Here is a 25,887-nt window from a genome sequence, read left to right on the forward strand (position 1 = left end):
TGTTTTTTGAGACATGGGTTTCTTTGTGTAGCCCCAGACATCCTGGAGCTAATTTAGACCAGGATGGCCTCAAACTCACAGAGATCCATCCGGCTCTGCCTCCTGAGTGCTGAGATTAAAGGCATGCGCAACCATCACTGGGCTAAACACCATTTCTATTGATATTCTTGTCTATAATTTTTTTTGTTTGTTATTCAAGACAAGGTTTCTCTGTAGCTTTGGAGCCTGTCCTGGAACTATCTCTTTTAGACCAGACTGGCCTCAAACTCACAAAGATCTGCCTGCTTCTGCCTTCTGATAGCTGGGATTAAAGGTATGTGCCACCCCCACCCAGCTGAGGAGCACTCTTTGTAAGGACTAACAAACACAAAGGAGCCTGAGTTGCCAGAACTATTCCCTATGAATTCACAGCTTAATGAACAAAAAGATATGAGACTTAGACGGCTTAATGGCTTAATAATATTCCATTGTGTAAATGGACCTCGTTTTCGTGATCCCTTCATCAGATGAGGAACATCTAGGGTGTTTCCATTTCCTAGCTATTGTGAATGGTGCAGCAATAAACATGTATGACCAGGTATCTCGAGCCAGACAAAATCCCAATATGGACAGGGGAGGTGGGCTTGAAGTCCCACTCTAAACTAAGGAACTATTGGCAATGGATAACTGCTGGGAGAAAAAGAACCAGTTTTCCTTAATGTTTTCGCCCCTAGTGGGTTGATTGTCCTCCAGAGTGTATGGGTAGCACAAATTGAACTCAATGGATCATAAAAAGAGGACACATCGAAAAAACCAAAAAAAAAAAAAAGAGGACACAGTTCTGTGGCATGGAAATAGGGGATGGATCTGAGAAGCGTAGTGGATAGGGTGAATATGATCAAATTACGTTGTAGAAAATTATTATTTTTTTTTTGAGACAGGGTTTCTCTGTAGCTTTTGAGCCTGTCCTGGAACTAGCTCTTGTAGACCAGGCTGGTCTTGAACTCCCAGAGATCCACCTGCCTCTGCCTCCCAAGTGCTGGGATTAAAGGTGTGTGCCACCACCGCCTGGCACACTGTAGAAAATTCTTTAAAAAAATAGGAAATAGTAATAAAAATAAAGCTTCTATTAAAAGACAGAAGAGGAATAATTAGGGAAATAATATGCATGTGGTCTCAATATTAGTAGATTAACATGTTATTCCTAGAATATTGCTATGCGTGTCTTAGGTACAATGCACATTGAAGTATTTAGGGATGATAGAGTCAATTCACTTTCAGATGCTGCAAAAAAGTAATAGTGTGATAGTACAGATTTGGTCTTTCCACTTCCTAGCAGGCAATTCCTAAAGCTTTGGAATCTCTGGTGACAGTGTCTTTTTGTCTGCTAGCGAGTTGTCCAGTGGCTAGAAGTGCCTAGGTGACTTCAGGAGAGACTGTTAGTCACTAGGAATACCAAGATATTATTATAGCATTGAAACTTCACTTCCACCCCTCAACCTCCCGTCGAAAACAGAGGAACTCAAGGTTAAGTTGATCACCAATAGTCAATGATGTTTTCAGTCATGCCTACGTAATGAAACCGTGGTTAAAGTCCCAGAGGATAGCTTTCATTCCGGATAGCTGAACAACAGGAGGTTCCCAAAGAGTGGCATATCCAGAATGGTCATGAAGGTTCTCTGCCCAGTCTCAAATTTTTTGAATCAAGCATCTCTTCATGCGTATCTTTTGCAACATCCTTTCTAGTAGATGAGGAAGCATAAGTGTTTCCCTAGATCCTGTGACCCACTTGAACAAACTGAGATGAGTGGAGAAACCCTGACTTATGGTTGACTCATAAGAGACACTGATAAAACAGCCCGGGGCTAGGGGCTGCCATCTAAAAGGAAGAGGCACTAAGTCCTCAATCCAAGGGATCTTTTCAGATAGACAATGCCAAAATTGAACGGGAAAAGAGCCAGCTAATATCTAGTATCTTCTGTTACAGAAGTACTTGCTAGTGGAAAGAAATCCTCACCTCTTAGAGTCACAGAAGTCAATTGGTTATAGTGTGAGAGCAGGGGACAATCATCTTTTTCTACAAAGGCGGGTCTAGCAAATGGGACATAATGGTAGCAGTTGTTAAAACCAAGTGTTGACATAATGATATTTATATTGTATTCATTTGAACTTCTCGATGTGCTTGAGATTTTTCACAATAAAAAGTTAGAGACAGCCGGGTGGTGGTGGCACACACCTTTAATCCCAGCACTCGGGAGGCAGAGGCAGGCGGATCTCTGTGAGTTCGAGGCCAGCCTGGTCTACAAGAGCTAGTTCCAGGACAGGAACCAAAAGCTACAGAGAAATCCTGTCTCGAAAAATCAAAAAAAAAAAAAGTTAGGGACATTTTATACTAGGTTTGTATGTATTTAACTTGGTCTGAGGACTCGTTTCGGTAAATGATCAAATACCTTGTTGAGCTAGAATTTCAACTACATTTTTAATATTTTAATCTGTTAGTTTCATCTACTTGTCTTATCTTACATGTGCAAAGCTAGAATCGTTAACATGTAGTTGTAGTTTCTTTTTATTTTTTGGAGCGAGAAGGAGGGTAGATTTTGAGATAGGCTTTCTCTGTGAAGTCCTGGCTGTCCTGAAACTCACTGTGTAAGAACAGGCTGGCCTCAAACTCACTCTGTAAGAACAGGCTGGCCTGCCTCTTGGGATTCAAGGCATGCGCCACCATTGCCCTATTAGGTCAGTGAGCCTCTAATTCGTGATCCTAGAGAAGCTAAATAAGAAGGGGAACCCAAAGAAAAACATATAGTTATCCTCCTGGATATTGGAAGTAGACTAGATTGCCAGGCAAATATTGGGATATTGGGGGTGGGGGTGGGGTGGAGGTAAGGGGAGATGGGGAGAGAAAAGTGAGGAGGGAAGGATGGGGAGACCCTGGGGGAATGGGATGGTTGGGATGGAGGAAGTGTGGATATGGAAGCAGGGAAGAGGATATCTTAATTAAGGGAGCCATTTTAGGGTTGGCAAGAACCTTGACTCTAGAGGGGTTCCCAGGTATCCATGGAGATGTCACCAGCTTGTTCCTTGGGCAGCAGAGGAGAGGGTGCCTGAACTGGCCTTCTCCCATAGCCACACTGATGAATATCTTGCATATCACCATAGAAGCTTCATCTGGCGATGGATGGAGACAGAGACCCACACTGGAGCGCTGGACTGAGCTCCCAAGGCCGAAATGAGGAGCTGAAGGAGGGAGAACATGAGCAAGGAAGTCAGGACTGTGAGGGGTGCACCCACCCACTGAGACGGTGGGGCTGATCTAATGGGAGCTCACCAAGGCCAGCTGGACTGGGACTGAGCGAGCATGTGATCAAACAGGACTCTCTGAATGTGGCTGACAATGAGGGCTGACTGAGAAGCCAATGATAATGGCACTGGGTTTTGATCCTACAGCATGTACTGGTTTTGAGGGAGCCTAGTCTGTTTAGATACGCACCTTCCTGGACCTGGATAGAGGGGGGAGGACCTTGGACTTCCCACAGGGCAGGGAACCCTGACAGCTCTTTGGACTGGAGAGGGAGAAGGAGGGGAGTGGGGGAGGGGGGAAATGGGAGGTGGGGAGGAGGCGGAAATTTTTAATAATAATAATAAAAAGATTTATTTATTTATACAATGTTATGCTTGTACACCAGATCTTATTATAGATGATTGTGAGCCACCATGTGATTGCTGGGAATTGAACTCAGGACCTCTGGAAGACCAGCCATGCCAACATCTGAGCTCTCTCTCTAGCCCCAGTTATAGTTTCTTATAATAGCAATCCAAATTAATAGTGACTTAAATAAAACATACTCATTTCCTCATGTGTAACCAAAGAAGGGAGTGTAAGCCACGTGAGGTCCATTCACTCTCCTTCCCAAGCCAGAATGTTAGGGATAAAATGGCTCACCTTTTTTTTTTTCCGAGACAGGGTTTCTTTGTGGTTTTGGAGCCTGTCCTGGAACTTGCTCTGTAGACCAGGCTGGTCTCGAACTCACAGAGATCCGCCTGCCTCTGCCTCCCGAGTGCTGGGATTAAAGGCGTGTGTCACCACCGCCCGGCAATGGCTCATCTTTTTAGTTCTCATGATGAAGTGATGAAGATCACCCTCTCATAGTGAGGTCCACCCCAAAGTTGTACATTATTTCCAGTCACGTCACGTTGCCTAATATTTAGTGACACCTGGCTAGAGTGAGAAATGAGAAATGTAATCATCATGTGGATGTGTTTGTATATTCCTTTTAAAAGATATAATTCCATAGTAAGCTTAATAAGCAGGTGGTTCTACTATGGAATTATATCCCAATAAACCCAGCATAAGATAAAATATCATAGATTGAAAATGCATTTAACACACCTTACCTCCCCAATTACATAGCTTAGCCTATAATAGTACTATTCAGCATGTTTAGCTGACAGATGGGCAAATTCATCTCACACAAAGGTAACATTCTAATAGAGTTGATTAAGTCGTGTAATATATTGATCTGTAAGTGAGGTGAAAAACAGGACAGTTCTGTGGACCTTCACTGTTAACATCCTCACCTGCAAGTAGACTGGGCCTGGAAAATGTATCAGTTTCTCTCCCTTCTGATGAGACTTAAGAACAGCAAATGGAAGGGGGCAGGGCTATTAGCATTTGCTGACAGACCAGGCATGTTGTTCTTCAGGAAGATAACCAGTTTTGAGTGTGTAGCTTGACCGTGAACAAGAACATCCTGTGTCTTCTGCCAGCTCTTGCGAAGCAATTCCAGTTGACCTCTGCTTGCTACTGCTAGGAGGGGAAACGCCTCCGTCATTTCTCCTTGTGCACCTTCTTAGGCTTTCAAAGATAACTCTTCTCTTTGCCTCACAGTGCGATTTCTTTGTTTGCTTTTGGCTTTGGTTTTTGTTTTTTTGTTGTTGTTGTTTTTTTTGTTTTTTTTTTAGTTTTTCGAGACAGGGTTTCTCTGTAGCTTTGAGGTTTTTGGTTTTTCGAGACAGGGTTTCTCTGCGTAGCTCTGGCTGTCCTGGAATTCACTCTGTAGACGAGGCTGGCCTCGAACTCTCAGAGATCGCCTGTCTCTGTCTCCTGAGTGCTGGGATTAAAGGCGTGCGCCATTATGGCCTGGTTATATGTGTACTTCTTTTAGGCCTCTGATTTGATCAGCATGTCATTGGAAATCACTTCAGTCTAGATGCCAAAAACTCGAGAGAGGGCTTTCTCTCCAAAGCTACAGAGAAACCCTGTCTCAAAAAAACAAACAAACAAAAAAGCCTCAGGAAGGTGCTTCAGTGCATAGCACATGTGGAAGTCAAGATATAATTTGATGCCGGGCGATGGTGGCACACGCCTTTAATCCCAGCACTCGGAAGGGAGGTGAGTTCGAGACCAGCCTGGTCTACAAGAGCTAGTTCCAGGACAGGCTCCAAAGCCACAGAGAAACCCTGTCTCGAAAAACCAAAAAGAAAAAAAAAGATATAATTTGATGCAATTAACTATCTCCTTCCAGCACATGAGTTCTAGGGCTCTGACTCAGTAGTCAGGAACAGCGGTCGGCACCCTTACCTACAAGCCTAGATTGTAGGTAAATACCTAGATGCACAGAAAGATTCATTCTTTTTAGCCTTTAAGACAGTTGAAATAACCAACCGTGCTGCCCGGTGGTGGTGGCGCAGGCCTTTAATCCCAGCACTCGAGAGGCAGAGGCAGGCGGATCTCTGTGAGTTCAAGGCCAGCTTGGTCTACAAGAGCTAGTGCCAGGACAGGCTCCAAAGCTACGGAGAAACCCTGTCTCGAAAAACCAAAAAAGAAAAAAAAAAAAATCAACCATGAAAAACCCTCATGCATCCACAACATCCATTCCTGGCTTGCCCTTTCATTCTGGCTAACTTTCTCGAGAGAAAACACCTTCCATGACTAAAAAACAAAAATTTGTGTGCATGAAAATGTTTATGTGTATGCTAAAGATTTGTAAAGAATTACAAAAGAATAATTATCTCCCTATTCTCACCAAGAGCAGGAGACACAATTGGACCTTTTATAGATATGATGGAATGAGAAAACAAAAAATAAAATATTCAAAAAATGCTGACAAGTATCAGTTGTCTTACCCAGTGATCATATGGCCAACCAGAACCTGTCCACAATGAGAAAAGACTGGCATACCACATCAATTTGAAAATCAAATCTAAATTAAAAAAATCGGGAGTAGCTGGAAGATAAAGTATGTGCGTGCCTGTTGTGTACAAGGCCCCGGGTTCAATCTTTAGTCCCCCCCTCCCCCAAATTTGAAATTCAAGTATGGTTCCAACTGAGTATATTGCTTTTGTATCATACGTTTGAGCAAACCTAAATCAAGCTATCGTAAGTCTAGGACTATGTGTGCTTTGAAAGAAGGTGAGAAGGGATATTGGAGGATAATTAGCAGTGTCTGGCCTGACAGCTACTATTTTTTGAATCACAAGGTAGTCATTTCCCTCCTTCCCCCCTTCCCCCTTCCTTGCTTGTTTCTCCAATCCCTTGAGAATTGATTTTAGGGCCTTGTACATGTTAAACATGCATTTTATCAATGAAATACACTCCTAATCCTATCTTTTAATTTTTTTTTTTTTTTTTTTTTTAGTTTTGCTTTCAGTCCCAGACATTCAATTCCCTGGCAAACCCTTCTATATCTTGGTAGATCAACCTTAGTGAAATTTACATAACCAACACATTCTGGTTCTTGAAAATCCATCCATTGCTCAACATTCTTGTTGACTTTCACCTAGGCAATGCTGGATAATTCCACCAATAGATACTTTCCTACTGAATCAGTAATAATTCCTCAATTCCAGGCTTAATGCAATCTTTCACTGGCTTGCCTGACCCCTCCAAATAGGTCTCATCTTTCCTCTTTCTTTCAAATGTCCTGAGTATGTGCTCATGAAAACATACTATACTTGCTTTCTAGTCCGTAATTGGATTGCCTTGACACTTGTGTAAGATGTATGTTATAATTTGCAATTAGCTTCTTAGTCTTCTCTTAAGTGTCTTCAAATTTTATGTACCTACCGACGACAGTGATGTGTAGTAATTTCCTGTTACTGTTAGAACAAAGCACTATAAATCTCGAAGTTTAAATATGAATGTGCTTTCTCACTTTGCTTTAGAGTCAGAAGATTGGCTTGGCTTGAATGATTTCCACTGTCAAGATATCAGCCACCCCACCTGGGCTCATATTAGGAACCTCTAGGAGAACTCACTTCAGAGTTTATTTGGATTGTTGTCCAAACCCAGTTCTTCTGAACAGACTGAGGTCTGTTTCAGTGTTGGCTGGCTAGCAAGTTAGCCCCTAGAAGCAGACTCTCTTCCATCTTTGTGGAGGGATGTTCCCTACATTTCATGTTTAGCATCTCTCTGACTTCTCTTCTGCCCTATCTCTTATTCTGTAGCCCTTTTCTTTTTCTTTCTCATTACTTTTAAGGGCTCATGCTAAGTGAAATTGGGGCTACCTGGATAATCCAACATCATTTCCCTATCTTGCCATCCATGCCCTTCATAACCCCTGAGAAGTTGCTTTAGTCATAGAAATATTTCTGTAGTGTTTACAGCTTCTCAGGATTAGACTATGAACACCATGAGGGGAATGTTTTGCCTACAATGTGTTTTCTCTAGTTTCACTAGTCCTTGGTCCGTCCCATTGAGAGCCAGACAACCCCTAAGAACTATTAACAAATAGGCTAACTCCCTGTTTTGAGGTGAAACTTTAAGAGCCTTCAGATCTTGAGCATATATTACTTACCCTTTAAATCTGTTCAGCTTTTCTTCAAGAGCACATTTTCCTACAAAGACCCCTCTGGTTCTCTTCAGCAGTATACCAGGAATGGTCCCCCCCCCCCACCCCCGTTTCCCCACTATTTCTCTGGCACTAAGAGCTTTGTTTCAACTTTTCTAACATCATAGGAACTTCAAATGTATATCAAATTAGGGAGGATAATATAATTCACTCCTATGAATAGTGTAACGAACCAATCACCCAGTTTCAATGAGGCTTGGCTAATTATCGGCATTTTGCTAAGGTTCATTCATCTATTCACGGCTTTTTATTTGGAGAATCTTAAAGTGAGCTCCAGGTATCATCTCATTGTGTTTACAAAGAAATCATCACGAAGCATTGTTTTCAAAAATCTCTGTACCTTCTTGATTTTATGAACAAACCACTTTCCTAGAGAAGGCAGTTTTTGAATTTTTAAAATTTAGACGTTGTAATTTTAATAATTTTACAATATGTTTCTCTACCTCATTCCAAAAAATACATCCTTTATATGATAAGTACTCTAATTTTACTATCTGTACTTTAATAAAAATCACCTGCCTTTTTTTTTCTTTTTGGCTATTCAAGATAGAGTTTTTCTGCATAACCCTTGCTGTCCTGAACTCTGTAGACCAGGCTGACCTAGAATTTACAGAAATTCTTCTACCTCTGCCTCCAGAGGACAAAGAGCATGAGTCACCACTACCAGGCTTTCACCTCCCTTCTTTTAAGCCCACAGTCTGAGTCTTTAACATTACAAAGCACTATTATGTTGTGTTTTTGTTTTGTTTTGTTTTGTTTTGGTTTTTCGAGACAGGGTTTCTCTGTGGTTTTGGAGCCTGTCCTGGAACTAGCTCTTGTAGACCAGGCTGGTCTCGAACTCACAGAGATCCGCCTGCCTCTGCCTCCCAAGTGCTGGTATGAAAGGCGTGCGCCACCACCGCCTGGCCACTATTATGTTTTATGTAGTTAAGAAATCTAGAACCTGACACACCATGCAGAGATAGTGGCAGGGGATGATTTTAGGAGCCTGTGGATTTGCCACAGAGATTCAGAAAAACATTTCCTTCATAGTTATTGAATTCCTTCCTTCCTTCCTTCCTTCCTTCCTTCCTTCCTTCCTTCCTTCCTTCTTTCTTTTCTCCCTCCTTCCCTTTTATTCCTTCCTTTTGTTCTTTCTTCAGCAATGGACTGACAGCTGCGCAGTAGTGGTGCATGCCTTTAATCCAGCTTACCTCTATGAGTTCAATGCCAGTCTGGTCTATGGAGCAAGTTCCATAATAGCCAAGGCTACATAGGAAAACCTTGCCTCAAAAAAACAAAAACAAAAGAAAACAAAAAAGGGTTGACTGGACTAGGGTTGTAGCTCAGTGTACAAGGCCCTGAGTGAGCTCTATCCCTAGCGTAAAAAAAGGGGTGCTCTAATTCAGAACGAGGTAGAGAAGCAGCAGTGAGAGAATCCCACCTAGGAAAACAATCTCACTCTTTACTGTTCTGTGTGTCTTATGGAATTTGACTATTTTTTTTCAGTTCTAAGTTCCATCTTGCAATCCTGTCTGAGAAAAGGGGGAATGTAGGGGATGGGAATGGGGTGAAACTGTCCTCCGATGGCAAAAAGGCCTGGTTAGTGGTTAGTAAACTCTGCTTTGAGGTGAGCATTCATTCACCAAGACTAAAACATTCTTTCCCCATAAATTAAGCCCTACCTCAATCACTACCTGTCCTTGCTTAAGATCCACATGGACATAGCTGCTTTTAGACACCAGCCGCTGTGTAAGTAAAAAACCCCTATGTTTTTATCCAGGTTCACTAGTGCAGTAGGGCCTGAGAGAGAAGATCACTTGAAGCCAGGAGTTTGAGGTCACCTCAGGCAACAGAGAAACAAACCCGTTTCAAATGTTAAAAATCAGTTCTGTGCCTGTGGATACAGACATCACATAACCTGCTGTAAACTTCCTCATGGATATGCACAGATAATACCTTTATTTTTTTTTAACTTTTTTTTTATTGAGAAAAGAGAAAAAAAAAAAACAAATTTCCTTCCTCCTCCTCCTCCCAGCCTCCCATTTCCCTCCCCCTCCTCCCACCCTTCTCCCCCTCCCCCCACTCCTCTCCCCCTCCCTCTCCAGCCCAAAGAGCAGTCAGATTTCACAATACCTTTATGATAAATATTCCTTTTTGTTTGTTTGTTTTTTGGTTTTTAGAGACAGGGTTTCTCTGTGATTTTGGAGTCTGTCCTGGAACTGGCTCTTGTAGACCAGGCTGGTCTCGAACTCACAGAGATCCGCCTGCCTCTGCCTCCCGAGTGCTGGGATTAAAGGTGTGCGCCACCACCGCCCGGCCTTGTTCATTTGTTTTTAAGACAGGGTTTCTCTGTAGCTTTTGTGCCCTTCCTGGAACTAGCTCTTGTAGACTAGGCTGACCTTGAACTAACAGAGATCTGCCTCCCTCCACCTCCCCAACGCTGGGATTAAAGGCGTGCACCACCACCACTCAGATAATATTCCTCTTTTTTTTATATTTATTGAGCTCTACATTTTTTTTCTGCTCTTCTCCCTGCCTCTCCTTAACCCCTTCAATCCTCCCCCAAGGTCCCCATGCTCCCAATTTTCTCAGGAGATCTTGTCTTTTTATACTTTCTACTTCCCATATAGATTAGATCTATGCATGTCTCTCTTAGTGTCCTCATTGTTGTCTAAATTCTCTGGGATTGTGGTTTGTAGACTGGCTTTCTTTGCTTTTTGTTTAAACACCACCTATGAGTGAGTACATGTGATAATTGTCTTCTAGGTCTGGGTTACCTCACTCAAAATAATGTGAAATAGCGCATCCATTTTCCTGCAAAATTCAAGATGTCGTTATTTTTTCTGCTGTGTAGTACTCTATTGTGTAAATGTACCACATTTTCCTTATCCATTCTTCGGTCGAGGGGCATTTAGGTTGTTTCCAGGTTCTGGCTATGACAAATAAAGCCGCTATGAACATAGTTGAGCACATGTCCTTCTGGCACGATTGAGCATCCTTTGGATATATACCCAAAAGTGGTAGCTTACAATGGTCTGTAATTCCAGTTCCAGGGGACCCAACACCTTCATGCAAACATACATGCAGGCAAAACACCAATGCACATAAAATAAAAATAAATTTAGAAAGAAAGAAAGGAAAGAAAGAGAAAGAGAGAGAAAAAAAAGAAAGAAAGAAAAGAAAGGAACATGACTGGTCCCAGGTTTTGGCACCAGATGCATGAAAACAGAAGTAAAAAGGCAAAGGAAACATGATTGCTCCTAGGTATGGTCTAGAAGGTTTACTTCAGATGTGGGAGAGCGAGCGAGCCAGAAGCTGGGACATCCTGGAGAGTCCAAGGTGAACATGACCCTGAAATGAGGAGGGGGGGTAGTGCAGAAGGGGGGGGGGCGGACAGGACACAGGTGTGGCAGCCAGGAGGCCCCAAGGTACAAAGAAAGCTGATAACCAAAATGGTTGGCTTATATAGGGAAGGGCAGTTCAGCCCCTAGGCTGCAGAGTCCAGGGTAGGGGGTGGGTATGCCAGCCAGGAGAGCCTTAAAACTGGTTAGGACTGAGGCCTGCAGGGCGAACCTGGAGGCAAAGTTCACTTTGATATGTTAAATATGTTAATAGGCACCTCAGTCTTTCATCCTTGTTTGAAACCTGGTGAGACAGCTGACTCCCAAGTTGTCCTCTGGTCTCTTTGTACAAGCACCATGCCCTGTGCACCCCCTCACACTTCCTTTCTCTCTGTCTGTCTGTCTTTCTCTCTGTCTGTCTCTATCTCTGTCTGTCTGTTTCTCTCTCTCTCTCTCTCTCTCTCTCTCTCTCTCTCTCTCTCTCTCTCACACACACACACACACACACACACACACACAAATATAAAAAAGGAAAAATGCCAATCATCAGATTCATTCTCAATGTTTTTCCACTCAAACACTGTGGGGTCTCTCTGTTGTAATCTGCTGCCACCTGGGTGCCCTGTCCCTTTAAGAGTTTAAGAGGCAGCGGGTTGGTGGTGGCCTTTAATCCCATCCCTTGGGAGGCAGAGGCAGGCTGCTCTCTGTGAGTTCAAGGACAGCCTGGTCTACAAGAGCTAGTTCAGGGCAGGCTCTAAAACTACAGAGAAACTCTATCTCGAAAAAACAAAAAAAAAAAAAAAAAGAGGCAAGCCCCGCCCACTCCCAATCCACCTCCCCACACCCCTCTCACCCCCACAAGCAGATCTTTAGCCTCCTCTCCAGCCCTTGTTCCCTCTCTGTCTGCCTTTCTGGAGAGGCACCAAGGCCTTGCTCTCTTCTTCCCCACTTTCCCCCTTTCCTCCTCCTTTACCCACTAAATAAACTCTATACCCCAGCTCTCTCTGCATGGCATATCTGTCTGTCTCTCTCACCCACAAAGGGACCCTCTGAGGTGGCCCGCTGCTGCCCCTCATGGGACTGGCCTCGCGTCACTCACCTCTTTATAAATGATAACACTTTTTATAGGTTATGCAACCACCACACTCTTCCCTCGAATCCAGAACCAACTGAGAACTAGACACAGAAGTTACAGAGGAATGATGTATTTGACCAGACTGGTTGAGAGAATATGCTGGTGACCTGCAGCCCAAATGTAGATTTTTCCAGCCTTTGAAGTGATTGATGGTCTATGCAGAGACTGTCACTCTGCCAGGCAGATAGGATACTTGTCCACCTTTAGGCAGGATCTCATAGACTGATAACAGGGAGAGCAGAAAGGAGAGTATGGGCTTGCTTTAAGCAAGAGAGCACAACAGGAGCGGAGCCACAAGCTCTAGGCTTTGATTTCACAATTCAAGTCGCCCTGAGAAGGTAGGATGAGAACGCCCCTAGGGTAAGGCTACTAGAAGCTCTCTCCCCTGTACTTCTGAAATGGTCAGTGTTTTCTCAGTGAGCAGGTGGGAACACAAAACCGTGACATCACTGAACTGATGGAGGTTGTTAAAGAAATGAAATAAAGGAAGGATGCCTTCCTCAGTAGCCCAGGGCTGTCCCCAGCTGATGACCTTACATTTTCATTGCACGGCCAAGACCCAGCACTGCGTCCTCCAGTGCCCTGAAAAATCAGCGGGCCACCTTAAGAGTCCTGCTTGATTACTCTGAACATCTACCTCAGAGGAAGAAAGCTTTTTAGCTAATTTAAGCTTGCTTCCACTTACTGTTTTTGTTTTTCTTGGCCCCCATAGTAGAGGACAAAAGGATGGGAGGTTTAAACAGATCTTGCACACTGGTGGTCTACTGAAGAGATCCAATCTATAGATCTGCTGGAATTGGGCCATAATGTTTTTTTTTTGAAAATATTTTTAAATTGTCAGCAAATAAAAATTGGTAAAGTCCATATAAAACCACAGATTTTTATGGTTTCTCTAGAAAAGTTCAGAGATTCGGGCTATGCGAATGTACCCTTCTGGGGGACAGAGTCAGCTGGATAGAGTAGACAGGGCTTCTTTTAGGAAAGAGAATAGTCCCCTACTCGGGCTTTTATGTAACGTGGTAGGCCCCTGCTTCCATTTGAGTTTTCGGTCTCTGAGTTTAACTAGCACTAGAGAATATTTGTGATTTAAAAGAAATGCAAATAAGGCATTTATGTGAGCGTTTAGTCCTGTCAGATCAAGTACCTGGCGATGTGGAGAGTGTCAAGGAGGTATATGCCAGGAGTCTGAACATTTGTGGGGGTGGAGAAAGACAAGGACACATGTGTCTGGGTAACAATGGTGAAGCAATTGTTATGAAAAGCGGGAGAAAACAGGCTGCAGTGCAGAAGCGGGTGGACTGCAGGAGTTAATTACAGCCAAGTGTTGCTAGGGTAACTCAGACTCCCCCGGATAGCCCGAGAGGCCTCTGGCTTTTCATTGCTAAAGCAACTGATTTAGATGTCAGAGCTTTGAGATCAGGAAGGAGGATGAAGAAAACAATAAGGTGGTAAAAGCTTTATCTTGGTTTGGATCTCATGGTTCCAGAACCATCCCACGCAGAGCTAATGGTGCCCACTTGAAATACCTCTGCAATTGGGAACCATTATGTTTCAGCCCTTAGGGCAGTGTTTTTCAAGCAGGTCACAAAGTACAGATGAGCTATTGCTGGGTGGTTTTTTTTCTTTGTTTTTCGAGACAAGGTTTTTCTGCAGCTTTAATGCCTGCCCTGGAACTAGCTCTTGCAGACCAGGCTGGCCTCAAACTCAGAGATCCAAGTGCCTCTGCCCCCCAAGTGCTGGGATTAAAGAAAGGCTTGCGCCACCACTGCCTGGCTCAGATGAGCTATGAAACTAATTTATTGACATGATATCAATTATTTTAAATGAACAGAAAAGAATGAAAAAAATAAAAAGAGCTAAAACTGTTTTAGGCTGAGATACCAAATAAGTTAGGCAATCATAAACCATTTTAATGAGGTACATTTACATAGTAAAGATAAGTATTTTTCTACGGAACTACTGGCTTCAGATACATGTATATGTGTACATGTACAAATATGTGTACTGAGTTATGCCGTTCCTTTTATTGCTTGCAAAGTTTAAATCCCCGGGTAGTAACGCTGCCGCCAATGGTAATAAGCCAGATCAGGCCGAATTAGTAAATACAGGTTCAATCTGGGCAGAGCAAAGCAACTCCTGGGTGACCCTTGGGAAGGCAGGGTAGGAATCACATGGCAAATATGGCTCTCCCAGATCTTATAGAACCTATAGGTGTGGTCTTTTTTTTTTTTTTTTTTTTTTTGATTTTTCGAGGCAGGGTTTCTCCGTAACTTTTGGTTCCTGTCCTGGAACTAGCTCTTCTAGACCAGGCTGACCTCGAACTCACAGAGATCCGCCTGCCTCTGCCTCCCGAGTGCTGGGATTAAAGGCGTGCGCCACCACCGCCCGGCAGGTGTGGTCTTGAGCAGTCTCAGGGAAGGACTGACTTTTGGCGGGCCTTTCTCAAGGGCGGGGCTTGGAATGGGAGGAGTGAGACCAAAGTGTGGAATGGGGCCCTTAGCTAGAGATCCCCAACGTTGTGAATTAAGGTTAAAAAAATTGGAGCAATTTGAGTGTGCCTAACTTCACCTCCTGGGTTAGGTTTGCTACGAGATACTTTATTTTCTTTGAGGATATTGTGAGTGGGAGTGTGTCCACGATCTCCTTTTCTGCTTGTTGTTGATGTACGGAAAGACGGTTGATTTTTTTGTAAGTTGCTTTTGTATCCTGCCACTTTGCTGAAATTGTTCATTTGTGGATATTTTTAATATCATATCGTCTGCAACTAGGGATAATTGGGCTTCTTTCCCGGTCTATATCCTTTTGACTTCTGTAGGCTGAGGCTGCTCATTTATTTCCTGGCCACCCAGACCCGAAATAATCAGATAGAAACTGTGTTAATTACAACACTGCTTAGCCTATTATCTTATGCATATTCCTGGTTAACTCTTAATGAAAGACCCCCACTCACTAAGCAGCAGTAACGCCATTTTGCAAGGCTTAAACTTTGGAGCAACGCAAGTAATTAGAGCAGGGAAGTTCGACTTGAGAATAAGGGCGGAGAAGCCAGGCAAGATATCTGCGGTCAGCCGGTCAGCCATCTGGCCCCAAGCGATAAGGAACCCGCAGCTGGCCTGCTCTAATGAGAACATCCCGTTTGCTTAGGGAAACAGGATGCCTATAGTCAGCACATGTGCCCAACTTAGAATATCAGTAATTCACAGAAGAGACAACTCCCCCTATGAAAGATCCCAGCTTATCTGCTGTAACGTCATTTCACAAAGCTTTTGACGAACGACTGTAAGTGCAGAGTAAGGTCAGGGTCCCTGGCTGCAAAACAGGATCTTTATATCCATAGATTAGGACAGGACATCAATTAACAGGATATCTGTTCCCATACATCTGTGCTGGGAGAGGAAAAACCACCTGTGCCCCTTGCCCCATTCCAACTGACCACTAACGATGCATTTGCTTCTGTAATCTGCTTCTGCTGCCCTCTTTCCTATAAAAAGACCTTCCCCCAGTCTGCAGGCGCGCTTGTCTTCCGAGAGACTAAGTCGCCCCAGGTGCCTGTGTACTGAATAAAGCCTCTTGCTATTTGCATCCGAAGAGTGACTCGCTGTTCCTTGGGAGGGTCTCCTCAGCCTGAAAGACTGCCCACCACTGGGGTCTTTCATTTGGAGGTTCCACCGAGATCTGGAGAACCCTGTCCAGGGATCACCGACCCACCACCGGGAGGTAAGCTGGCCAGCGATTATTTTCCCTGAATATCTGTGCTTCGGTGTTTCTGTGTTTGCGCCTGCGACCGAATCTGTACTAGTTAGCTGACTAGATCTGTTTGTGGCGGACCCGCGGAGGAGCTGACGAGCTCGCACTCCCGGCCGCAGCCCTGGGAGACGTCTCAGAGGCATCTGGGGCCAGATGTGGTTCCTGGCCCATCAGTAATCCTGTGAATCCTTCCCGGGTAGGACTGTTCGGGGCACCCCCACAGTCCGAAGGGTACGTGATTCTTCTGGGAGACGAGGAATCCGGGTCCTCAGAGTCTCCGTCTGAAGTTTTGCTTTCGATATTACGCCGAAGCCGCGCTGCGTGCTTTTGTGTCGGTCTAAGTTGTGTTTTGGTTGTTTGTCTGATTGTTACTGTCACCGCGGTTGAGAGAATGGGCCAATCTATAACCACCCCTTTAAGCCTAACTTTACAGCACTGGCGAGACGTCCAAGACATTGCAAACAACCAGTCAGTGGACGTCCGGAAGAGACGCTGGGTAACTTTTTGTTCCTCAGAATGGCCAACGTTCAATGTGGGTTGGCCTAGGGATGGTACTTTTGACATTAATGTCATCCTGCAGGTAAAAGCTAAGGTGATGGATCCTGGCCCTCACGGGCACCCAGATCAGACTGCATATATCGTGACCTGGGAAGCGATGGCTTATGACCCGCCACCCTGGGTCAAACCTTTTATTACACCAAAACCCCCTGCCCTTACTCCCTCTGCACCTACTTTGCCCCCTCCACTCCTTCCCACTCCAGCGGGACCCCCATCCCACTCCTCCCTGTATCCAACCCTCACCAAGTCCCCGATGCCCAAGCCCCCTCCCCCAAAAGTCTTACCCCCAGATGATGACCTCCTGATGGACCTCCTTACGGAGGGCCCTCCCCCATATCAGGAGCCAGCTCTGCGACCTCCAGATGAGGCTGACTCAACCGAAAGAAGAGAGGAGCACGCGGCGCCAGTCTCTGCTGCCTCTACCGGTCCTTCTCCGATGGCTGCACGCCTAAGGGGACGGAGGGATTAACCTCCTCCTGCGGCGGATACGACCTCCTCCCAGGCATTCCCTCTTCGCACAGGAATGAACGGCCAACTCCAATACTGGCCGTTCTCTGCCTCAGATCTGTATAACTGGAAAAATAACAATCCTTCTTTTTCCGAGGACCCCTCTAGGTTGACAGCTTTAATTGAATCCATTTTGATTACCCATCAGCCTACATGGGACGACTGCCAACAGCTGCTGCAGGCTTTGCTGACCTCGGAGGAACGGCAGAGAGTCCTCCTGGAGGCCTGGAAGGAAGTCCGGGGACCTGATGGCCGCCCCACCCAATTGCCTAATGAAATAGATTCTGCCTTTCCACTTGAACGCCCCTCTTGGGATTTCACCACGATGGAAGGTAGAAATCACCTAGCCCTCTATCGCCAGTTGCTCATAGCGGGTCTCCACAGGGCGGCTCGACGCCCAACGAATTTGGCTCAGGTAAAGCAGGTTATCCAGGGGTCAGAGGAAACTCCCTCTGCGTTCCTTGAGAGGCTCAAAGAGGCTTACCGCAGATATACTCCCTATGACCCTGATGACCCCGGACAGGAGACCAATATCTCCATGTCTTTTATTTGGCAGTCAGCTCCAGATATCAGACGCAAATTGGAGCGTCTAGAGAACCTCAGGGAAAGCTCACTCAGGGATCTGTTAAAAGAGGCAGAGAAGATTTTTAATAAGAGGGAGACTCAGGAAGAGAGGGAAGATCGCCTCCGAAGAGAAGCCGAGGAACGAGAGGATCGTTTTAGGAAGGAGTCTGAAGAAAAGGAAAAGGAGAGAGACCGTAAGAGACACAGGGAAATGAGTAAACTCTTGGCCACTGTAGTGTCGGGACAGAGGCAGGATAGACAGGGAGGAGACAGAAGGAGGCCCCCTCTTGACAAGGATCAATGTGCCTATTGCAAAGAGAAGGGACACTGGGCAAGAGATTGCCCTAAGAAACCGGACGGATTTAAAAGACCTGGACCACGCCGTGCCTCCCTCCTAACTCTTGATGACTAGGGGGGTCGGGGTCAGGAGCCCCCCCCTGAGCCCAGGATAACCCTAGAAGTTGGGGGGCAACCGGTCACCTTCCTAGTCGATACAGGCGCTCAACATTCGGTGTTAACCCGGGACCCGGGACCCCTGAGTGACAAATCTGCCTGGGTCCAAGGAGCCACTGGTGGAAAACGATACCGATGGACCACAGATCGCAAGGTTCACTTAGCAACCGGTAAGGTGACTCATTCTTTCCTCCACGTGCCTGACTGTCCATATCCGCTCCTAGGAAGGGACTTGCTCACAAAATTAAAAGCCCAAATTTACTTCAAAGAAACCGGAGCACAGGTAGTTGGCCCTCAGGGACAACCCTTACATGTGCTGACTCTCAGCCTAGAGGATGAATATAGGCTGCATGAAAAAGACAGTACCACTGCGGCCCCCACTGAGGCTTATTGGCTGGATCGCTTTCCCCAGGCATGGGCAGAAACCGGGGGAATGGGGCTGGCCAGACAGCAGCCCCCTCTAGTGGTAAGCCTCAAGACAACTGCTACTCCTGTCTCGATTAAACAGTATCCCATGTCTCACGAGGCAAGGGAAGGAATAAGGCCTCACATCAAAAGGCTTCTTGACCAGGGAATATTAGTCCCCTGCCGGTCCCCTTGGAATACCCCCTTGCTGCCCGTAAAAAAGCCAGGGACTGGGGACTATAGACCTGTGCAAGATCTAAGAGAGGTCAATAAACGGGTGGAAGACATACACCCGACAGTTCCTAACCCCTACAATCTGTTAAGTGGACTATCACCCTCATATACTTGGTATACCGTCCTGGACCTTAAGGATGCATTCTTCTGTCTGAGACTGCACCCCAGAAGTCAGCCCATATTTGCCTTTGAATGGAAGGACCCTAGGCTGGGGATTTCAGGACAGCTGACCTGGACCAGGTTGCCTCAGGGTTTCAGAAATAGCCCCACCCTGTTCGATGAGGCCCTACACCGAGACTTAGCGGATTTCAGGGTGAGGCATCCTGGCCTGATGCTGTTACAGTATGTTGATGATCTCTTGTTAGCTGCTACTTCGGCTCAGGACTGTATAAAAGGAACTGAGGCATTACTACAAGCCTTGGGGGATCTAGGGTACCGAGCTTCTGCCAAAAAGGCCCAAATATGTCAACGGCAGGTCACCTACTTAGGGTACCAAATCAGAGAAGGACAGAGATGGCTAACGGAGGCCAGGAAAGACACAGTTATAAAAATCCCTACCCCTCGGACACCCCGCCAGCTGAGAGAATTTCTAGGGACGGCGGGATTCTGCCGGCTCTGGATCCCCGGATTCGCGGAACTGGCAGCCCCCTTGTACGCACTGACGAAGCAGGGGGTGATGTACTCATGGGGATCGGATCAGGACGAGGCTTTTCAGAAAATCAAACGGGCTCTGCTTACAGCCCCAGCCTTAGGCCTCCCTGACCTGACTAAGCCTTTTGATTTGTTTGTTGACGAGAAGCAAGGATATGCAAAAGGGGTCTTGACCCAGAGGCTGGGGCCCTGGCGGCGGCCAATAGCCTACCTATCCAAGAAGTTGGACCCCGTGGCCACAGGATGGCCCCCATGCCTCAGAATGGTAGCAGCAGTGGCAGTCCTCACCAAGGACGCTGGCAAACTGACTATGGGCCAACCTTTGACCATCCTGGCCCCACACGCAATTGAGACTCTAATCAGACAACCCCCAGATCGCTGGCTCTCCAATGCCCGCATGACCCATTATCAGGCCATGCTCCTGGACTCGGACCGAATCCATTTCGGACCAGTGGTGGCGCTCAATCCTGCAACCCTGCTACCACTCCCAGAGGAGGGGGAGACGGACCAACACGACTGTCTCGAGATCCTGGCGGAAATGCACGGGACCAGACCGGACCTGACGGATCAACCCCTCCGGGATGCGGATGTCACCTGGTACACTGACGGCAGCAGCTTTCTGCGGGAAGGTGAGCGAAAGGCGGGTGCAGCGGTAACCACGGAGACCGAAGTGATCTGGGCACAGCCTCTGCCTGCAGGGACTTCTGCGCAGCGAGCAGAGCTTGTCGCCTTGACACAAGCTTTGAGGATGGCAGAAGGTAAGAAGCTCAATGTCTACACTGACAGCCGATATGCTTTTGCCACTGCTCATGTTCATGGGGAAATATACAGAAGAAGAGGGCTACTGACTTCAGAAGGAAAGGAAATTAAAAATAAAACAGAGATCTTAGCCTTGTTAAAAGCTTTATTTCTGCCTCGAAAACTGAGCATTATACATTGCCCAGGACACCAGAAAGGAGACAGCCCTGAGGCTCGAGGAAACCGGCTGGCTGATGAAGCCGCTAAACAGGTGGCCCTGCAGGCTCCGCTAGCCATACTGCCCATGCACCAAGATAAGAGAGACCCCCTCAAATATGATGAGGAGGATCTAAAGCTCCTGGCAGACATGGGAGCGGAGCAGGACCAGAAAACGGGCGAATGGACATGGAAGGGAAAAACAGTGATGCCGATGGCATACACTTATAAGATGCTTGATTACTTACATAAATTGACCCATCTAAGCCCCCGAAAGATGAAAACCTTGTTAGATCGGCAGGAAACTTTTTGCTATTTACTGGGGCGAGACAGCATCCTCCAAAAAGTTATGGACAAATGTAGAGCATGTGCACAGGTAAATGCAGGAAAAACCAAGGTGGGGCAGGGGGTGCGAATCCGCGGACATCGACCAGGAGTACAATGGGAAATTGACTTTACTGAAATAAAACCAGGCATGTATGGATACCGGTACTTATTGGTATTTATGGACACCTTTTCGGGATGGGTAGAAGCCTTCCCGACCAAGCATGAGACCGCAAAAATTGTGACCAAAAAGCTACTGGAAGAAATCTTCCCCAGGTATGGCATGCCCCAAGTGCTGGGCACTGATAATGGACCTGCCTTCGTCTCCCAAGTAAGTCAGTTGGTGGCCAAGCTATTGGGGATTGATTGGAAATTACACTGTGCATACAGACCCCAGAGTTCAGGACAGGTAGAAAGAATGAATAGAACTATTAAGGAGACTTTGACCAAATTAACGCTTGCAACTGGCTCTAGAGACTGGGTACTCCTACTACCCTTGGCTCTATACAGGGCCAGAAACACTCCAGGACCCCATGGACTCACTCCCTTTGAAATACTATACGGGGCGCCCCCGCCCTTCATTAATTTCTTTGATTCCAATATTTCAGACTTTGCTAATAGTCCTTCTCTGCAAGCTCATTTGCAGGCACTCCAAATCGTGCAACGTGAGGTCTGGAAACCACTTGCTGCAGCCTACCAGGAGCAATTGGACAGACCAGTGGTGCCCCATAACTACCAGATTGGCGACACCGTGTGGGTCCGCAGGCATCAGGTTAAGAATCTGGAACCCCGCTGGAAGGGACCCTATACCGTGCTACTGACCACCCCGACCGCGCTGAAAGTTGACGGCATCGCAGCCTGGGTCCACGCGTCGCACGTCAAAGCAGCCAGCCCTCCTGACGAAACCACAACCGGGGCATCATGGAGGGTCCACCGCACACAAAACCCTCTAAAGATAAGACTTTCCCGTACCTAGTCTTGGTGATGCTTATAACCCCCCCTCGCGCCCTGGGAGGACACTCAGTCTCGCCCCACATTGTGGGGAAGAGCACCTGGACCCTCATAGTAGCTGGTACAGATGTGGTCCTCAATGTCACAACCATGAAGGGACCCAAGAATCTAGGATGCCCACCCGAAATGAAAGCCAATCTAGTCACCTTGTTCCAGGCAGTGGGAGGACCGGTTCCCGGTAACAATGCTGATTGGTATGCCTGTCCGGGGACCCGGAGCCATAAACGATGCTCACATAGCACGGCTAACCAATATTATTGTAACACTTGGGGCTGCGAAACCTCCTCCTGGGGATCCCTGGCTAGCTCTTGGGGAACCCCCCAGGGAAATGATCCCCTACACATAGAATACTGGGATAAGACCCCTTACCCCTCCGGCCCAAACATTCGCCTGACCTTTTCAAAATGTAAGGATCAGGCCCCTGCCCTAACAGGATCATGGGGGATCCGGCGATACGACCCCACCGGTCCAGATCATGGAGCTATAATCACTCTCACTTATGGCTTCACCCCAGATTCTCCATCCTCGTCCCTGGGCCCCAACTCAGTCCTGGGCGACCAACAGGCTCCATCCCCTCCCGAACCTCCCCCAGCGCCAGCCCAACCCCCTCAGGAAACGCCACCCAGGCACCCTTCTCAACTTCTTCAGCGGAGGACTCGTCCCCGTCAGTACCCACTCCGGCGGTATCCGGAACTGGGGACAGGTTGGTCGGCCTTATACAGGGGGCATATCAAGCCTTAAACCTGACTAACCCTAACCGGACTCAAGAATGCTGGCTCTGCCTACTACCTAGGCCCCCCTATTATGAAGGGTTGGCACTCATGGGGAATTTTACCAATCAGACCTCCCCACCAGCCCAATGCTCCGATATACCACGGCACAAGCTGACGCTATCGGAGGTGTCAGGAGAGGGCCTTTGTATAGGAAAAGTCCCACCCTCACATTCACTTCTCTGCAACACCACACTAGCCCTGCCCCAGGGCACTTATTACCTAACACCTCCCAATGGCACTTACTGGGCCTGTAGCACGGGACTGACCCCCTGTGTGTCTTCCTCAGTCTTAAACATATCCTCTGATTATTGCGTGTTAATTGAGTTATGGCCAAAAATAACTTACCATGAACCAGAATATGTGTATGTTCAGTTTGAAGGAAGACCTAGATTCAGGAGAGAGCCAGTGTCCCTCACCCTAGCCCTCCTGCTTGGGGGATTGACTGTTGGAGGCATCACGGCAGGGATAGGGACCGGAGCAACAGCCCTTGCCGCCACCCAGCAGTTTAGGCAGCTACAGGCAGCCATGCACACTGACATAAAAGCCTTGGAGGAATCGGTCAGTGCATTGGAAAAGTCCTTAACCTCACTGTCTGAGGTAGTCCTACAAAACAGGCGGGGACTAGACATATTGTTCCTGCAGGAAGGAGGACTTTGTGCAGCCCTAAAGGAAGAATGCTGCTTTTATGCAGACCACACAGGATTAGTCAGAGACAACATGGCAAAGCTGAGGGAAAGACTTAAGCAGAGACAGCAGCTCTTTGAATCTGACCAAGGCTGGTTTGAGGGACTGTTCAACAGATCGCCCTGGTTCACCACCCTGATTTCCTCCATTATGGGACCCCTAATCATACTACTATTGATTCTGCTTTTCGGACCATGCATTCTCAACCGGCTAGTACAATTTATGAAGGACAGGCTGTCTGTCATCCAGGCTTTGGTCCTGACACAACAGTACCACCAACTTAGACAATTTGATCCCGAGAATAGGGATACCGCAGCTGAGTGAATAAAGGGTTTTATTCAGGATATAGAAAAAGGGGGGAATGAAAGACCCCCACTCACTAAGCAGCAGTAACGCCATTTTGCAAGGCTTAAACTTTGGAGCAACGCAAGTAATTAGAGCAGGGAAGTTCGACTTGAGAATAAGGGCGGAGAAGCCAGGCAAGATATCTGCGGTCAGCCGGTCAGCCATCTGGCCCCAAGCGATAAGGAACCCGCAGCTGGCCTGCTCTAATGAGAACATCCCGTTTGCTTAGGGAAACAGGATGCCTATAGTCAGCACATGTGCCCAACTTAGAATATCAGTAATTCACAGAAGAGACAACTCCCCCTATGAAAGATCCCAGCTTATCTGCTGTAACGTCATTTCACAAAGCTTTTGACGAACGACTGTAAGTGCAGAGTAAGGTCAGGGTCCCTGGCTGCAAAACAGGATCTTTATATCCATAGATTAGGACAGGACATCAATTAACAGGATATCTGTTCCCATACATCTGTGCTGGGAGAGGAAAAACCACCTGTGCCCCTTGCCCCATTCCAACTGACCACTAACGATGCATTTGCTTCTGTAATCTGCTTCTGCTGCCCTCTTTCCTATAAAAAGACCTTCCCCCAGTCTGCAGGCGCGCTTGTCTTCCGAGAGACTAAGTCGCCCCAGGTGCCTGTGTACTGAATAAAGCCTCTTGCTATTTGCATCCGAAGAGTGACTCGCTGTTCCTTGGGAGGGTCTCCTCAGCCTGAAAGACTGCCCACCACTGGGGTCTTTCACTTATATCTTAGATTAACCCGTTTCTATTAATCTGTGTATTGTCACATGGTTGTGGCCTATCGGTAAGGTTCCGTCCAGCATCTCTGACTCTGCCTTCTTTCCTCCTCTATCTTCTAGGGATTCTTGCCTTGCTCTTTTCTGCTAAGCCACCGGGTGAAACAGCTTTATTTATTAACCCATAAAAGCAACACATATACAGAAGAACTTCCCACATCACACCTCTCTCTCTCTCTCTCTCTCTCTCTCTCTCTCTCTCTCTCTCTCTCTCTCTCTCTCTCTCTGCTTTTTTCGAGACAGGGTTTCTCTGTAACTTTGGAGTCTGTTCTGGAACTCACTCTGTAGACCAGGCTGGCCTCGAACTCACAGAGATCCACCTGCCTCTGCCTCCTCAGTGTGCTCCCACCTCCTGGCAATTGACTTCCTTCTTTTGTCTTATTGTTCTAGCTAGTGCTTCAAGCACATTATTGAAAAGGAGTGGAATAATGGATATCTCTGTCTTGTTCCAAATTTCAGTGCAACTGCTTCAAGTTACTCTTATTTAGCATCCTAGCATGACTAGGGTTTTTCATGTATCGCTTTTATTATGTTGAGCTATGCTTCCCCCAATCATACTCTGCCTAGAATTTTTATCATGAAGATATTATTGTCAAAGGCCTTTTCTGCATCTATTGGGATGATCATAGGATTTTTGTCTTTAAGTTAACTTATGTGATTTATAACATTTATTGACTTGCATATGGTGAACCATCCCTGCATCTCTAGGATATATCCAACTCAATTGTGGTGGGCCAACTCAAATGCATTAGGTTTGCAAGTATTTTTTTCATTTTCTTTTTTTTTTTTTTCCAGACAGGTTTGCAAGGTTTATTTATTTATTTATTTATTTATTTATTTATTTATTTATTTATTTATTTTTATTTTCGAGACAGGGTTTCTCCGTACCTTTTGGTTCCTGTCCTGGAACTAGCTCTCGTAGACCAGGCAGGCCTCGAACTCACAGAGATCCACTTGCCTCTGCCTCCCGAGTGCTGGGATTAAAGGCATGCGCCACCACCACCGGGCTGCAAGTATTTTTTAATGGCTTTTTGTACCTATGCTCATCTAGATATTAGCCAGCAATTTCAGGGGCATGATAGGTTCAAGGCAGGGGTTCTCTGTGTAGCTCTAGCTACCCTGGAACTTGCTTTTTAGAACAGGTTGGCCTAGAACTCAGAAATTCCACCTGCCTTTGCCTCTGAGTTCTGGGATTAAAGGTGTGCGCCACCACACTGGGCTGTTTTTTTTTTTCCCCGTGGGGAGGAGGCAATTTTCTTTTCTGTTCTTCTTACATCTTTAACTGGTTTTAGTATTAGAGTAATACTGGCTTCATAAGCATGCCTTCTGTTTATATTTTAAAACATGATTTAAGCCGGGCGGTGGTGGCGCACGCCTTTAATCCCAGCACTCGGGAGGCAGAGGCAGGCGGATCTCTGTGAGTTCGAGACCAGCCTGGTCTACAAGAGCTAGTTCCAGGACAGGCTCCAAAACCACAAAGAAACCCTGTCTCGAAAAACCAAAAAAAAAAAAAAAAAAAAACACATGATTTAAGAAGAATTAGTTATAAATCTTTGAATGTCTGATAGAATTCTACCACAAATCTGTGCGGTCCT

The 25,887-nt window shown here is 46.3% G+C and overlaps 1 protein-coding gene across 1 annotated transcript; it reads left to right on the forward strand.

Annotated features, from left to right (window-relative positions):
- The first annotated feature begins 17,115 nt into the window (after nucleotides 1-17,115).
- LOC121445329 lies at nucleotides 17,116-22,132 on the forward strand. Its single transcript, XM_041647407.1, is given in 2 exon segments — nucleotides 17,116-20,164; nucleotides 21,320-22,132. Coding segments are annotated over 2 exon segments (3,390 nt in total). The 3' UTR covers nucleotides 21,661-22,132.
- Nucleotides 22,133-25,887: the final 3,755 nt, after the last annotated feature.

Source organism: Microtus oregoni, unplaced genomic scaffold, assembly GCF_018167655.1.
Source record: "Microtus oregoni isolate MIOR12 unplaced genomic scaffold, Mior012 000175F_ref0000477, whole genome shotgun sequence".
In the NCBI taxonomy this organism is placed as follows: domain Eukaryota; kingdom Metazoa; phylum Chordata; class Mammalia; order Rodentia; family Cricetidae; genus Microtus; species Microtus oregoni.